The 16,553-nt window shown below is 34.3% G+C and overlaps 1 protein-coding gene and 1 long non-coding RNA gene across 2 annotated transcripts; one reads left to right on the top strand and one right to left on the bottom strand.

The window, feature by feature from the left end:
- Positions 1 to 1,088: 1,088 nt before the first annotated feature.
- Positions 1,089 to 14,574, bottom strand: LOC127880837 (uncharacterized). The gene is made up of 4 exons (XM_052428295.1): positions 14,222 to 14,574; positions 8,914 to 8,949; positions 5,510 to 5,680; positions 1,089 to 1,688 (listed from the first exon to the last, which is right to left on the bottom strand). The coding sequence occupies exons 1-4, from the start codon at positions 14,280 to 14,282 to the stop codon at positions 1,465 to 1,467; spliced, it is 492 nt and encodes a 163-aa protein (XP_052284255.1). The 5' UTR covers positions 14,283 to 14,574; the 3' UTR covers positions 1,089 to 1,464.
- LOC127880846 (uncharacterized) lies at positions 6,232 to 9,118 on the top strand. Its single transcript, XR_008049784.1, has 3 exons — positions 6,232 to 6,371; positions 6,762 to 6,812; positions 8,853 to 9,118. It is a non-coding gene; the product is annotated as an uncharacterized LOC127880846 (long non-coding RNA).
- Positions 14,575 to 16,553: the final 1,979 nt, after the last annotated feature.

The raw sequence follows: 16,553 nt of genomic DNA, 5'->3' as shown, positions 1-16,553 counted from the left end.
TAGAACACACTTAATTCAAAATGTTGACTCAACTTTGAATTTTTTTTATCTTTCGATGAGTTTGAAGATCATGCTAAATTTTTAATCACACAAGCATTTATTTAGATTCAAATTCAACTCATTTCTGAGTTTGAGAAAGAACATTGCCTAGTGGCACGAACACACTTAAGTGAATATTCTGACTCAATTTTCAGTTGCTCATCTTGTTTTAAATGATCGTGCTTAATTGTATTATTGTAGGTTCACACAATTTTTTTTAGTTATAAGTCGGACTTAACTCAAGTCTTAATTCGAGGAGGACTATGTCCAAATTATTGCTGATATTTGAGTTGTGCACTGTTCACGCACAGACCAAGTTGCTCATTACTCAGCTGAGTGGATTCTCGCATCTTATCTTCTGAGTTGTGCTCAATAATACAGATTGTCCGTGAACATGGACCATATATTAGCGTACTTATATCTGAGATTTGAGAGTCTTCTTTATCTTACAGGCATTCCCAATACTCAGCTTAGTGAAAACTTAAACCGCATGCAGTGAGTTAAGCTAAACAAATTAAGAATTTTCATGACCCCAGGTCCGAGTCAATGTGTCTACAAAAAAGCAAAATATATGTTTATTACAACCGTGAGACGCGCGTTTAAAATATATTCACTTATTTTAACATTATTTACATTAAAAGTGTCCTGACTTGTTTATTCGTTTATATGACTCGTTAAAAAATATATGCATGAATTCGGTATGCAACTTCATTGTGCGATCTCCTAACCTCAACAGTGAAAACTATGTGTTTGATGCGTGCTTTAAATGACATTTGATTAAACGGAAATTAACGGTACAAATAACCGTGTGTGTTCACGGACACCAAACAGGAAAATGAAGTTATCACGTTGAATGAGATGATACATTCAGAGATATATTGTGTTATTTATTAGCGCCAACAATAATATAAGGTCTAATTGTTGCTTTAGATTAAAAAAACTCACCGGGTTCATCCAAATGCATATATACATGCACAGCATATTCCCAGGGTAATTTGATGTTTTTATCAAAGAGGAGACAAACTCCAAATTAGGAACAAAGTCAGTCATATTTGTAATGCAAACGTGTTTATCCCACACATCAATCCTTTACAACGACAGTAAGTGTTTATAAACAACATTCAACACCGCAAGATCATGTATAAATACAATATGTACACTAAAATATATGATGTTTGCTTTTATTATGCCTGTTTATATATAAAGAGGCGCACTAAAATAATAATTGCATGCGAATACAACAAAAATATCTGAGGTTGCTTTTCATGATGACCCCATTTATATTCAAGAACCGTACAATGGACATATGCAGCATGAATTCAAACATCAGTTGCCTGCAAAATTGATCAAAAATAGTATATAATATTATTACGCCCACTATGATCTCTGACAGAAACGTGTTGCTTCAAATATGCATAATTCCATTTAGTACAGTTTTGTATCCGTAATATATATCAGAAACAACATAACGTTAACGTAGAAATATGCATGCGCATCGCCTCTGCTCTCGACTCCATGGTTACATCCATTTTCAGAACATGACGTTATGCAGCCATGGTATTTTACATCTTCAAATCGAAAATCGCCGCAAACATTGTTCAGAGTATCCAGGGAACAACCTCTGTACACCATCTCGATATTGTCTTTATCTAAAAATAATTACATTCATTGTTAGTTAGGTATTCTGGTAAGGATGCGTTGGAAACACGGTGTTCTCATTTTAAGCATCGACAAATTTGTATGCAAATCCTTGTTAGTAATTCTATTCTGGAATAATCAAGTAATTTCTGTAGAATTTAGATTGCGTGTTTATTTCGTAAAAGGTATACAATAAACTATTGAAAGATAGATACATGTAACACTTTGTAACTTGAGTCTACACTGTTCAATTATATTTAAGTGTTTGGCCCAAACTTATTATTATTTTCTTCCTTGTACTTGATTCTATAGAACATATTTCTTCATTATCGGATTTTAATAAAATCAAATTAAATCGCACACAACAAACAACGCTTGATATGTTTATAAAATATTTACAAATAACTCATACCTCACTTAAACGGCAGGATATAAATTGTGTTTGAAAAGTTTAGTTTTGTAAAAGTAGGACATATTTTGGGCATACGTTATCGCCACAAGTTGATATCAATAAGTATAGAAATTAATAATATAATTATGAAAAAATCGTGATACAAAAAATAAAGGTTCACTTTAAATTGCATATATAATATTTATATAAGCGTACAATATATCAATAAGCACGAACATGATTTACTCAATTATAAACCTATGTATTATAAACCTATGTATTAAAGCTAGATTCTATCGGATTGTTTATGAACATTAAGACTATCAAGAATAAATGCATTTGTATTTATAAAGAGTTTATATATAAGTTGTAAATAATTATTGTTCATAAATAAAGTATCGGTAGACTATATATGTCGATTGCTGGACAGCATTTCACACAATGCGTTCAGACAAAAGAGGGACATAACGAGTCTATTGTTTCCGATCGGAAATAATTTCAAGAACTTTGCGTGTTATTACGGAATCCGAATAGGGCCAAGTTGAGTGTCGCGGGGTCGACACACGACATTCTCGCGACATTCTCTCAACGTTCTCTCGACGCGCGACAATCATGCGACAATCAATATTTGAGTGTCGCATATCGCGCTGGGTTTAAGGAGAAAAAAAAATCGCAGAAAATCTTGACTGTCGACTGAATTGTCGCGCGTCGTATTGAGCGTCGAGAGAATGTCGCGAGAATGTCGCGAGAATGTCGTGTGTCGACCTTCGAGCGCGACACTCGACATTCTCTCGACGCACGACAAATCAGTCGACAGTCAATATGATCTATCGCGAGAATGTCGCCTGTCGACCTAAACACCCCTAGGTCGACACACGACATTCTCGCGACGCTCTCTCGACGCGCGACAATCATGCGACGCTCAATACGATATATCGAGCCAATATCGCGCAATTGTCGCTTGTCGACCGGTGTGGGAGTAATTTTTTCATCTGCAAGTAAGGTGTTATAGGTGTTATAGAAATAGCGGCATCTAGTAGCAGCAATAACAGCAGCAGCAACAGTAGCAGCAGCAGTAGCAGCAACAGAAGTAACAGCAGCAGCAATAGCAACAGTAACAGCAGCTGCAGCAGTAGTAGAAGTAGCAGCAGTAGCAGCAGTAGCAGCAGCAGTAACAGTAGTAACAGTATTAGTAGATGTAGTAGTAGTAGTAGTAGCTGCAGTTGAAGCAGTAGCAGCAGCATCAGTAGCAGCAGCAGCAGTAGCAGCAGCAGTAGCATCAACAGCAGTAGCAGAAGAAGCTGCTACTACACTGCTATTGCTACTATTACTACTCCTGATCCTGCTACTACTACAACTACTACTACCACTACCACCAGTCCCACTACCACTACCACTACTACCAGTCCCACTACCACTACCACTACCGCTACTACTACTACTACTACTACTATTACTACTACTACTACTACTACTACTTCTTCTACTACTACTTCTACTACTACTACTACTACTACTACTTCTACTACTACTACTACTTCTACTACTACTACAACAACAACAACAACTACTACTACTACTACTACTACTACTACTACTACTACTACTACTACTTCTACTACTACTACTACTACTGCTACTACTGCTACTACTACTACTGCTACTACTACAACTACTACTACTACTGCAGCTACTTCTGCTACTACTGCTACTTCTGCTACTCCTTCTACTGCTGCTACTGCTGTTACTCCTGCTACTGCTGCTACTGCTTCTTCTGTTGCTACTGCTGCTACTGCTATTACTGCTACTGCTGCTGCTACTGCTGCTGCTGCTGCTACTGCTTCTACTGCAGCTACTACTACTACTATAACAACTACTAATACTGTTACTACTGCTAATGAAGCTACTGCTGCTACTGCTGCTACTGCCACTACTGCTGCAGCTGCTGCTACTGCTGCTACTGCTGCTGCTGCTACTTCTGCTGCTGCTTCTGCTGCTGCTACTGTTGTTGCTGCTGCTGCTGTTATTGCTGCTACTAGATGCCGCTATTTTTACTTAAGCTGAAAAAGTTACCATAACACCTTGCTTGCAGATGAAAAAATTACTCCCACACCGGTCGACAAGCGACAATTGCGCGATATTGGCTCGATATATCGTATTGAGCGTCGCATGATTGTCGCGCGTCGAGAGAGCGTCGCGAGAATGTCGTGTGTCGACCTAGAGGTTTTTAGGTCGACAGGCGACATTCTCGCGATATATCATATTGACTGTCGACTGATTTGTCGTGCGTCAAGAGAATGTCGCGAGAATGTCGAGTGTCGCGCTCGAAGGTCGACACACGACATTCTCGCGACATTCTCGCGACATTTCCGGGACATTCTCTCGACGCTCAATACGACGCGCGACAATTCAGTCGACAGTCAAGATTTTCTGCGAATTGTTTTTTCTAAAACCCAGCGCGATATGCGACACTCAAATATTGATTGTCGCATGATTGTCGCGCGTCGAGAGAGCGTCGCGAGAATGTCGTGTGTCGACCTAGGGGTTTTTAGGTCGACAAGCGACAATTGCGCGATAATTGGCTCGATATATCGTATTGAGCGTCGAGAGAATGTCATGCGTCGAGAGAATGTCGTGTGATGTTAAGGTCGACAGGCGACATTCTCGCGATATATCATATTGACTGCCGACTGATTTGTCGTGCGTCGAGAGAATGTCGCGAAAATGTCGAGCTCGAAGGTCGAAACACGACATTCTCGCGACATTATCGCGACATTCTCTCGACGCTCAATACGACGCGCGACAATTCAGTCGACAGTCAAGATTTTCTGCGATTTTTTTTTCTAAAGCCCAGCGCGATATGCGACACTCCAATATTGATTGTCGCATGATTGTCGCGCGTCGAGAGAGCGTCGAGAGAATGTCGCGATAATGTCGTATGTCGACCTCGAAGGTCGACACGCGACACTCAACTTGGCCCTATCCGGATTCTGTATGTTATCGATATTCCAGATAATCTTCGTCGTAACTATCGTGTAAACGAATAGACAAATTATAGATAAACGAATATAACGAGTCCTCCAAGAAGCTTTATTGAGAAAAAGAAGAAATCAAAGAATAAGAATGGTTTTAGTATGTTTGTCTTTTAAGCAATTAATTGATTCGGTCATTTATTTGCATAAATGTTCTTCTTTAAGATTCATACTACATGTAGTTTTAAAAGCCTCGGAAAAGATAAACTTATATTTGTTACTCGATGAGGTCCTCGCGCATGTTTTAGGATACAACCGCTATATCACATCAAGTAATTTACCATCAGCCAGTACCAATATATACGCATTCGGGAGAAACCTAAGAGATCAACATTTATAAATACACAAGCCAATCATAGAATGTTGTTTTTATCTGGAAAATATTTGAAAACAATTGCGAAAAACTTACATGTTTCCCCGATTAGTTTGATGCAATATTTGGAAGGAAAGCCTCCCACGTGACCTTTCTTTCCTTGAAGACAGTTCTTGGAATATACGCCATAGGCTGGGTGGAACGGATCGCCACATGAAGGGTCACTGTTGTTGAAGGAGAAACATTCGAAACAGTCAAGGCCGCCGGCTGTAAACAAGCCACATAACTTGTAAACTTTACTATTTCGTTTTATGTTTATACCCTGGTATATTGATGTCATTTACAATTTTTCTTTAGATCACGATGTATTATTGTATGCGCTACATACGAAAGCAGAAGCCAAAAAAGCGTGCGTGCGTACATGCATAGAATCATCACATGGATTTAAAAAACAACAACAACACATAGTTAAATTAAGACGTTTGTTTATATTGTTATAACTTCGTACATTCGATTTATATAGGAAGATGAAAGAAAAATGTATTATTAGAAAATACATACAAAAGATACAAGTACAATATATGCACATGCTCTGCTTAGGCCTCAGATCATTAACGGTCGCAGATACCTTTATGCAATTAAGTATCGTTTTCTTGGTTGCATGCAATTCCAGGAAGTATTGTTTTGATAAAAGGCATTACATTATATGACGTAGATTAAATGACGTCAAATTGTGAATTAGTGTTAATGGCTTAACATGGATTTTCGAAAAAAAGGTTTAATGAAGAGTTTTGAAGTTTAGCGCCTCGTCTCGTGATAGTACTTCGTTTTTCGTTAACTTTCACCATCGTGCTATGCCTAAAATTGCACGTGTCTTGAGATTGAGGCTATTCGTGAGATAACAGACATAAACAGTGCTAGGCTGAGTGAAAATTCAAAATCCTTCTTCCGAGTTGAGGTAAAACAATGAAAATGTTCTTGATACTATGTTCATGTAATGCCATGCCAGCAGTCAGTTCTTTGCGTGACAGTTCTTATTAAGTGATTCCATTTTTAATCATTTAATAGTTGTTTTGTCATAAACAAAGGATCAAGAATTCCTGATAACGTTTCTGGAGTTTCATCATTTGCAAAATCACCATTTACCATTATCAGATATTATGTTTTCTGCCAGAAAATATATCCTGGTTCAATTAAATAAATGTATCAAAGAAAAATCAGAAAATCAAATTGATTAAATATATTTCATGTGTATATACCGGCTGTGAATATATAGGCACTTGACAAAAGGATCTTTAAAAAGCTGTTGTATGTATTGCATCGCTAACAGGTAAATTGCATATTTCAGTAACAAAGGTCCGGGAGACAACCCAGGATATCAAGAGGAAGAGCACCACGTGTGAGTCGGTTTTTATTGTTTATAAACACTACATTGGTAATAAACATCCATTTCTGAGCTTGTTTTGGTAACACATTTTTATAATATCTCCATTTGGTAGTGTTTTAATGCATCGTTTACCGTTAATGTTTATTTGCTGTAACGTATATGAAGACTTACTGTTAACCATTACACATTTATGAAAGTATTGTTCTTATTCAAATATAGTTTATACAGCCCTATTATATGAAATAAATTGCATGTCACATTCATTTGCTGTTCAAACTTCATGCATCAAACTGTTCGTAAAAGGTATCATTTGGTTGTTTTGTATTTTAAAAGCTCAGAGGTCAATATATATTGATAAGAATATATATTAAAGTCGAAGGCGCTGATATTTAATTAAGTTTTTATGGGGCTGGTCGATACGGCAGGAAACTGCTTACAGCTGAAACGCTTATGACTATGTACATGAAAGCCATTTAAAACCATATTTCCAATGAAAAGGCTTAAGTTTCATAATTGATGGAAACAATGTTTCAAAATACGATAATATAAACAAATAACTCCCCATCATATGACAAAATACGTACATCACATATTCACCCTTGGAAAATCGAAGTATTCTAGATAGAATGGATCAAACTAATAGTCAATACTAATTGCAAGAGTGATATTCACTGTTCAAATTCTATATAATGTCTTAAGGTATGATTGAATAACATATTTGGAAAATATTGACATTCTAAACAATCTACAATAAAAGTACTCCTAAATTATTTTTTAACATAACACTAAATTTAACTTAAACTATATTTCTATAATACAATGTACAATATCTGCATTTCGTAGGAAACAATCCTGAATGACCATACGACAATATGAAGAAACTTAAATTCATGACTGTAATAAAAACACCGAATATCTACCGTAATGTATGGATCTTTCTGATTGTATTTTGTCATGAAATAAAACAATGAAAAGTGGTGTTTATGAAAAAAAATCCTTATTTTAAAGGATTGACTTTCATAAGGGTTCAAGTTTTTATAAAACTCATACAAAACTCTTCACCCTTACAAGACAAATTTTTCATTGGCGCTGATCGTTTGTTTTAAGATGCTTATTAAGTTAACTAGTATTCAACTGTACAGATGTGTACAACACACGTTGACAATTACAGTCCAGGGGGGACGGGAAGAATGGTGGACGGATGGCACAACTTAACCAGCAACAATATGTTTATTTCAAAACATAAACACATACGCTTGACGTTACAGCTAAACATATACACAACATAAATCTATTCAAGACAAATGAAACATAAATACAGACCAATAAAACAGTATGTATGTAATATATTTGAAATATTTGTATTGACTTCAGCACGACATTTTTCCAAACACCTCGACATATCGACAATAAAACACCTCTGATTAATTTGGATGAAATATCTGCAGTAGATTCTTGCTTCAGTAGGCAGTTAACCCTTTGCATGCTGGGATATTTGTCGTTTGCTAAATTGGTGTCTGCTGAATTGCTAAAATCTATATCATTTTTTCACTTTTTTTCAAAGACCACTATCAGAATAGAAAACCGTTTGGATCCTGATCAGACGCCACGTTTTGTGGCGTCTGATCTGGATCCAAACTGTTTGCAAAGGCCTTTAAAATTCGGTTCCAGCGCTAAAAGGATTAATTCGTGCATTCTCGTATTAATTAAATGTACAGTATTTCGTCCTTTGGAAGTTATATGGGAAAATCGGGCCTCAGTGCATGTATGTTGCAAGAATTGTCTGTCTTCCTATTGACGATATTTTTAATCTTTAGTCAAACAAAACACTTGACGCACATTTAGTAATAATTTTTATATGTTTCAATATTGGCTGAACAATTGTCGCGAGACAAAATTAAAAATTATTTGATTGCATATAGCAGCATAATACAAACATGTGCTTTCAAAAGCATATATGGAAATGATGTATAGAATGCGCCAATAAGATAGAGGTAGTAGACCATTTTTCTGAATTGAAATAATAATGATTCTGATGTCTTATCTTTTCAGGAGATAACCAGACCGAAAAAATGCCAAAAACACATATGAACTGCATGGAAATAAATTTTACCTGATTTCTCGTCGGCCGATTTCATTTCCACAAATTCTGGGCCAAAATATGAAATGAAAAGAAAATATTTTAAAACTAAGAATATATATATTATGGCCATGAATTCTAGTTTTGTCGTCTTACACTTACATAGAACTACCATAAGTTGGTGTTCATTCCTTGAATTCTTGTTGGTATGGTAATTGATTTGTTAGAGATATATACTATTTCTAAAAATGAAATGCAATATGTCGATAGTTAATATTCAATTAGAATGCAACGTTTGGGTTTGTTATCATAATTGTGGATAGAAGTGTGCGTTCAAGCAACTTGCAAAAATATATTAATGGCGCTGTTGGTGGCTATGCGCAATATTCACATTGACCTCATCAAGAACATACAGAACCATAACCTTTAGAATGTTTGTTCTGTTACACATATTCACTGGGATCACCCATTCTTTTATACAATGTATAAATGTTTATGAACCACCACATGATTATATAATCTTGAAGCTTTTCGCGTGATATACATGTAATGTGAACTTTAATTTACATAACCTCTGGATTTTTAATAAACTTTTTTAACAGTTAAATCATTATCAAGCGTTATAAATTACCTTAACGTTTCGGCGGAAATTAATTAAAACCTGGATAATGGGTTGCTAAAATAATATTTTCAGTAAGTTTCAATTCAAAATGCTAAAACAGATACGAGGTATTGTTAGCCTTGCTCTTGAAAGCTTATCTCACACATCGATTTCATATTTGAAAAAAGCTTAATTAACACGGAGTTCATAATTGAGATAAAATATAGACTTTTGTTTTAGTGTATGCAATTGTTGTAACACTTTAAACATTCACACACATTGTTGTTCATTTTAAATATTTTTAGAATATTTAACACATTTACAGTCCACTATTATTACAAATATGTGTATGCTTAAGTAATACAAGTAATCCTTTTAATGAACTCTCAGTTGAAAAGTGGGGTAATTTCCAAGGAGGTCACCTAGGTTTGTGAAAGCCTTAAACAATTTGACGATGAGCGAGCTTGAGTAAAAATAACAAATGCACAAATAATATGGATTTAAGTATTAATGCTAGATTACACATGCGTTTAAACTTTAAACGTAAAAGTGAATAAATTTAAATTTCTCGAAGATGTAAACTTCATTTAAATTTGTAATCGAAACTCAAAATACATGAATATATTTTAATACATAAACTGAAAAGCTTTTTGATCCTTATTTTATTTCAGGAACGTGAATATAATTTAAACATTACTTGTATGTATTAATATATCAACTCAATTTAACAATATTCGTCATTGTGGCAACTCCGACACTTTAAAAGTTACCAGTATGTATATCGTGTTCGTTAAATTGTCAATGAGAGATTTAACAAATGGCACACACGTGTGCATTACCAGTGTACAAACATGATGTACTCATATAATTAAATTGCCAATAAGGCATTTAATACACAGTTAATGATTGGTCCCTGTGTACACAGTCGCAAATTTGTATTATGGGGAAACGTTTCAAATATCCATTAACAGAGGATAACAATGTTTACCAATATTTCCATGGTGGTAATTGATCAATAATCAACATGCCCGACGTTTGTCTCTTCAACTAAAACTTAAATCAGAGCATGCCAGTATTCGTATAATGAAAACCATTGTAGGTATTGACTATAATGTCAAATTATACAAGCATACTATCGATCATAAAGAATATATATATATTGGGCAAGAAACAATTGATGACCACACAAAATGCAGTAATTTTGAATTATCATTTATACGTAAATTTTAACTAAAGCAACATAATTTATATCACACAAGAGTAACATGAAAACGCTCACCTTAGAAACTGTAGTCAAGTGGTATAATACTAGAGAACACTACATTGAGTCTACTTTTGACGACGGCAATACTTTAGCATCATGTTGTTACGAAAGTCTATATAAAACATTTCACATTCCTCGCGGTTATTGCCAATATTGACCCCAGATGCAATTTTTAATTTTTTTTTAAAAAGGACCACTTTAATATATTAACATACCAAATAATACACCAATTGGCCTTGTTCTTTTAGAAAGTATTTAAGTCATTTTGCTAATAAAGTCTATAAACAAATAATGACAGGGGCCAATTTTGACCAAAAGGACATTATTTTTAAGAAACGTGGTTGATAATCACTATACGATGTTATATAACAAATATCAATCCTTTGGGTGTCAGATGTGAGTATTATAAGTATTCATTATATAAAATTAAGAAAAAACACATGTTTTCCCCAGCGTGGACTAATATATTACCCATGCGGCATTATCTGAACAAAATTAGTTGAGGATCACAATAGCATGTTACATAACAAATACCAAACCTCTTAGCCTTATTGTTTTTGAGGAGGTTTGTTTGTATGTTGTTCTAGATAAATATGAGGATAACACGTTACGCCCGAGGCGTTCCCAATTTGATCCCAGCGGCACAATTACAACAAACTTTGTAGAGGGTAAATAACGATGTTACATAACAAATGACTATTCTCTGGGCCTTTCCGTTTCAATGGCAATTTTTCATTGTATGCATATAATTAGAAACAACAAGTTACCCCAAGAGCATGATTAGAACAAACTTGGTCGAGGACCACTTTTTTATTTAACTTCACAAACACCAAACATCTTTGCCATGTCGATCGTTTCATGGGAAGTGTATTTTTAAAATTTATATTATACTAATTTATGGCAAACAAGTAACCCCACGGTTGGGTCAATTTTAAACCAAGGCTGACGATTTGAACTTACTGTGTAGATGACCACAATACGATGTAACAAGCTTTTGTAGGCCCAAACACCTAATTGATATTTTCCATTTGTTCATAGAAGACCACAACCAGATAATGTTTGTGAAATTTCGACGATTTCTGCCACGCATTTCAGGAGATGTTTTTTGAAGAAAAAGTTAAAAGACAAATGGATGGACGGACTTACAGTATCCCGATGGCGTGTTGTTCTGTAGTGAGCTAATCACAATTTTCGTTTATACTGCAAGATTAGTACAAACCTTTCATATTTTTCGTTAGGTCTGTCATTCTTGTTTTATTGCATAATACTGACTGGTTCAGGGTAGGTTGATTAAATTAAGATTAATGCTGCATTAATTTTGGTGGCATATCTAAATTCATCCGTAAATATATATTATAATAGTGTGTACTCATAGTATATATTGTTTATAAATGTCTCAAATGCGTTATAACTTTATTTTGGAACCATGCATATGTGATTGTTTGTGTGTACTCGCAATAAAGTTGTGATTTTAACGGCTTTGTAAACGCAGCTTCTGTTGTGTTGTCTACTGCAACTTTTATGTTCAGAAAGAATAAATAAAATATAACGACCGCCGTGAAGTTCGATAATGAATGCATAACATGGCATTTTACAATCTCACATTGTTTCGCGGACTTTTCCTCGTAGATAAAAATCTAAACGTTACCTGTGTCTGATCGAGGTTCAAAATTTTTATTCAATTGTAGCCTCAGATTATTGTTTGTTCCAAGGGCTTACACATAACTTGTCTGATGCAAGGCGGATCTATATTTAGTGATCATATTTATATGGGTGTCATAGTTACGTGTTGTTTTGTCTAATACAATTTGAAAACAAAACTAAACGAAAAAGCGTATTGCTACATGGCGAAAAGTGTAGCCCGCTACTAAGTAAGTATACTTAGAACAGCAGCGCATGATGATTTCTTTTGATTTGAAGAAATCGTTTCTAATGAACATCTTTAACTGGCAAAAATGCAAATAAACTCATAAAAATGGATTCCATAATAAGTAACATAAAATGTTTGCATTTATTGCAAGTGATTGATATTTTATGAACTTTTACACTTAACATAATGGGTTAAGTGTATACAAAATCACATTAATGTTGGTTCTCGCAAAGAATGTTATATTCAGCACACACGCGATGCTTTTACTTTAATAATCATTCAATAACATAATTATCGTTTAGAGTAGGATTTGTTAAGTAGGGTGATTGATCAATGGAAGAGATGTCATCAATGATCTTAGATATGCGTATTTCCACCGGATATATATTTGTTCTGACGTTTTTTGCCAATGTTATTGGTGCGGTTGTCATGGGAACGTTTCACTACCAATTCACACTGGAACTTAACGATATCATTAATTCCAATACAGGCTACTTTTTGATACAATTTATGAGCTTCTTTTTCTTGTAAAAGCCTTAAGTAGAGTGTGTTTCGATGTTTTATTAATCAAACCAGTCCCAGGAAGCATGTCAATATTATTTAATACTATTTAAATGTTATTTTACTTATGCGATGTGTTCCAGCATTTTTCTATTGTCATAGTATGATTTTGTATAATATGTGGCCTTCAGATTGTGATATTTATATACATGTATTATAGTGATATTCGCTATTCTGCTAAAGACACTTATATCACGCAGATATTTTGTTAAGTTACTTAAAGATCTGTTAGTCATGGAACTCCGATGTTTATGGTATCCTAAAAACTATTTAGGCTAAAGAAGCTCTATCGTGATCTTCCTCTAATGTTACAATAACGTGTTTAGAAATTCTCACTAGAGGCTCTTAAAATAAACACATGAAATCACAGTTGAACTTCAACTCATATGACATTGGCACAGACACAGCTATTTGTTCATAATTTGTTAATTTCATTAACACATTTTACAAATACCTCAAAGTTATAGAACCGGAAATTAAAAAAAAATCGTGCTTATAAGTTGTGTTTTATGAGCGGATAATTCATAACAGGTAATACATATAATCATGCGCACTAGTGGTTTTTAGGCATTTGATATATCAGTCGAGTCTTTTGGTTAAAAAGGGAAGTTAACTAAAAACAATACATACAAAATCATGTTGTTATGCAGTTTGTTATATACAAAATTGTTTTAAAGCTTGGTGAATGGTGGGTGAACTGCGCCATATTTGTATAATTATGTTTATAAATGCGTTTACATCAGCCTTTTTAAATCAACACATGTAAGCTTGATACAATTTTACTGTTTAACGGACCATTCCATTTGTATTTTGAGCTAGCTATATACCAACTTGTTACAATATTACTATTTTATTTGTTATATCAGGAACGACTCGTTTTACTTTCGAAACTGTAAGAGCAATACAGCCTAAGGAGCGTTACACACAATTAAGACCTATAACACATTCGACCTTTATGTGACAAAAGAAGTTCATAAGTGTGTATAAACTGTTTCAATTATGAAAACATAATAATATATATTATGCAAGTGTAAGTTAATACCACCTGGGTTCCATATCACAGGAAACAAAATGAGCGGAACGAAGAGCCTCGACGGAATCGGCATCTTGGTATCGTCCTGTTAATTCGAAGTTTTCTTAAAGGCGTACTCCATATTTGCCTGGCCTAGCACACAGTTATGATATTGGTTAGTCGAATATCGACGTCATCTACACATGTTTCTAAGCAACTTATTAGCCACTAGTACAGAACAAATACCGTTCGTTATCAATGAAGAGTGTTTATTCTATAACAGATAATCTGTTAAACATATCAGCTGAATAATATCCTAAACATCAGAATTCTTCCGTGGTTTGCAATGCGCGATTTCACAAATTCGCGTTTGGAATGCTCTCCTTGTAGTGTTTTATTTGGTCTGAGAGAATTTTCAATAGCTATGGCGTTGAGATTTTCCAATAGGAGCATCACATATAAATCTATAAATAGACTGCTCATATTAATGGTATCGGCTTCATGGAATTAACGTTTTCTGCATAGGTGGCGTGCTAGCAAGATGTCCTTTGAAATGCGTGACAGATTTTGATTAAATACTTGCAATTTGTTTTACTGTTAATGAGACGTGCATCACGTATACAAAACAATAACGATGTTGTATGTTTACAGTTAGATGTACTTGGTTTGCGTCGCAGTTGCTGTGCAAAGCTTTTACAGTAGTTTTTTTCCGAACATTATAGTTTATTCGAATTAAGCATATAAAGCTCTTCGTCATAAACACACATATACAATAACAGCATGCGTTTGAAGTAAATATAAAATGTATCATTTCGAAAAAAGATCAATTTAAATATACACGAAATAAAACTTCGCGAGAGTGTCACATGTTAGTTAATAAATAATGACCACATACTATCCGACATAGTTTAATAATTGCAATAAATATTACAATATCATGTACTTATGTTTTTTTGAAAGACAAATATTATAATTGTATACTATATCTAATAATAAATACAAAAGAGGATCAATGCTTGGATAATAAATATGCTCCTTACATCTCTGTTAAATTAATAAAATGGAGCAAAGCTTGTGTGAAATAACAATAAAAACCCGATAGAAAATCAGTCGTATATAACTAGGTTTATATATAGATGTTGTATTTAGAGTTAGGAACTGTTGATTATGTTGAGGATATAACCATATAGAGCAGATTTCATATAAATATTTACTCCATCTATGTCACACCTTGTTAAATATTAAGTTTTATATTTTGTATTACCCCGGTGTTGACCACCTATAAGCAAAGCGAAAATATACTTGATCATAAGGATTTGTTTCTTTAACGAATATTAAATACTCTCATAAGATTTAGGAAGATATTTATAAGGTCTAAATGTAGCATCCCCATATATATCACTATAAATACATATATATATATATATATATATATATATATATATATATATATATATATATATATATATATATATATATATATATATATATATATATATATATACACATATATGCACATATACACACCTACACACGTACACATATACGTACACATAAACATATTCACACACATATAAATATTTATATATACTTATATACCGTATTAGTATTTATCATACCCCACAGTCCACCACTTATGCGAAAAAAAGTTATAGATGATCTATGGGGATAAATTTGCTCGCACGTAATGAAAAAATTCGCACTATTTCGACAAGAAATATGACTTGGTTACTGGAGCAACGAATAAACCAATGCCTGCAATAATGTGTGCACAACATACACATACATAGGACCATAGCATTCAAACAAGACTATGATATAGACAACAAATGCGACTTAATTGCTGATGCAACAATAAAAACAATTCCATCAACATACCGAAAACCATAACCATTCAACAAGACTAGGATATGCGAACAATTTGAGTAATGTGTAAGCAACCATATATATATATATATGTCTCAGCAACCCATTTGGTTATAAAGCTGAGAGTTGGATTATTGCAACTAGCGTCACAACCAGAAGCCGCTTTAAATACAAATAGAGGCCCCGTATGGGGAAGTTTTATCCGTGTAAATTTTATGTTGCAAATAACGTTATCTGATTTTCAATTAGCGGTCAATTAATATACTGTATAGTTTGATATCGTATTTTAATGGATATCTTGTACTATGTATTACCCTTTCTTTCAGCCGAAACCATCGAAATATCATGGTAAATACAGGGGATACAGGAAAGAGGCACTTGTTCTGGCTCTCGAAGCTGTCCAAAAGGGGTTGTCGGTGCGAAGAGCAGCAGCACAATTGTGTGTGCCACGGGCCTCCCTTGCTGATAGAGTATCGGGGTGGATCAGTAACCAAGGACA

This window comes from Dreissena polymorpha, chromosome 5 (genome assembly GCF_020536995.1).
Source record: "Dreissena polymorpha isolate Duluth1 chromosome 5, UMN_Dpol_1.0, whole genome shotgun sequence".
NCBI classification, from domain to species: Eukaryota; Metazoa; Mollusca; class Bivalvia; order Myida; family Dreissenidae; genus Dreissena; species Dreissena polymorpha.
Note: the sequence above shows the minus strand (reverse complement) of the source record. Positions and strands in the feature narration are given on the sequence as shown.

Bases quoted from the DNA above. Each gene is read 5' to 3' on its own strand.
- LOC127880837 (XM_052428295.1), bottom strand. From the start codon at position 14,282: ATGCCGATTCCGTCGAGGCTCTTCGTTCCGCTCATTTTGTTTCCTGTG. The intron at 8,950-14,221 runs GTGGTATTAACT...ATTTTGGCCCAG, and splicing joins TCCTGTGATATGGAACCCAG to AATTTGTGGAAATGAAATCG. The intron at 5,681-8,913 runs GTAAAATTTATT...GCTTGTTTACAG, and splicing joins ATCGGCCGACGAGAAATCAG to CCGGCGGCCTTGACTGTTTC.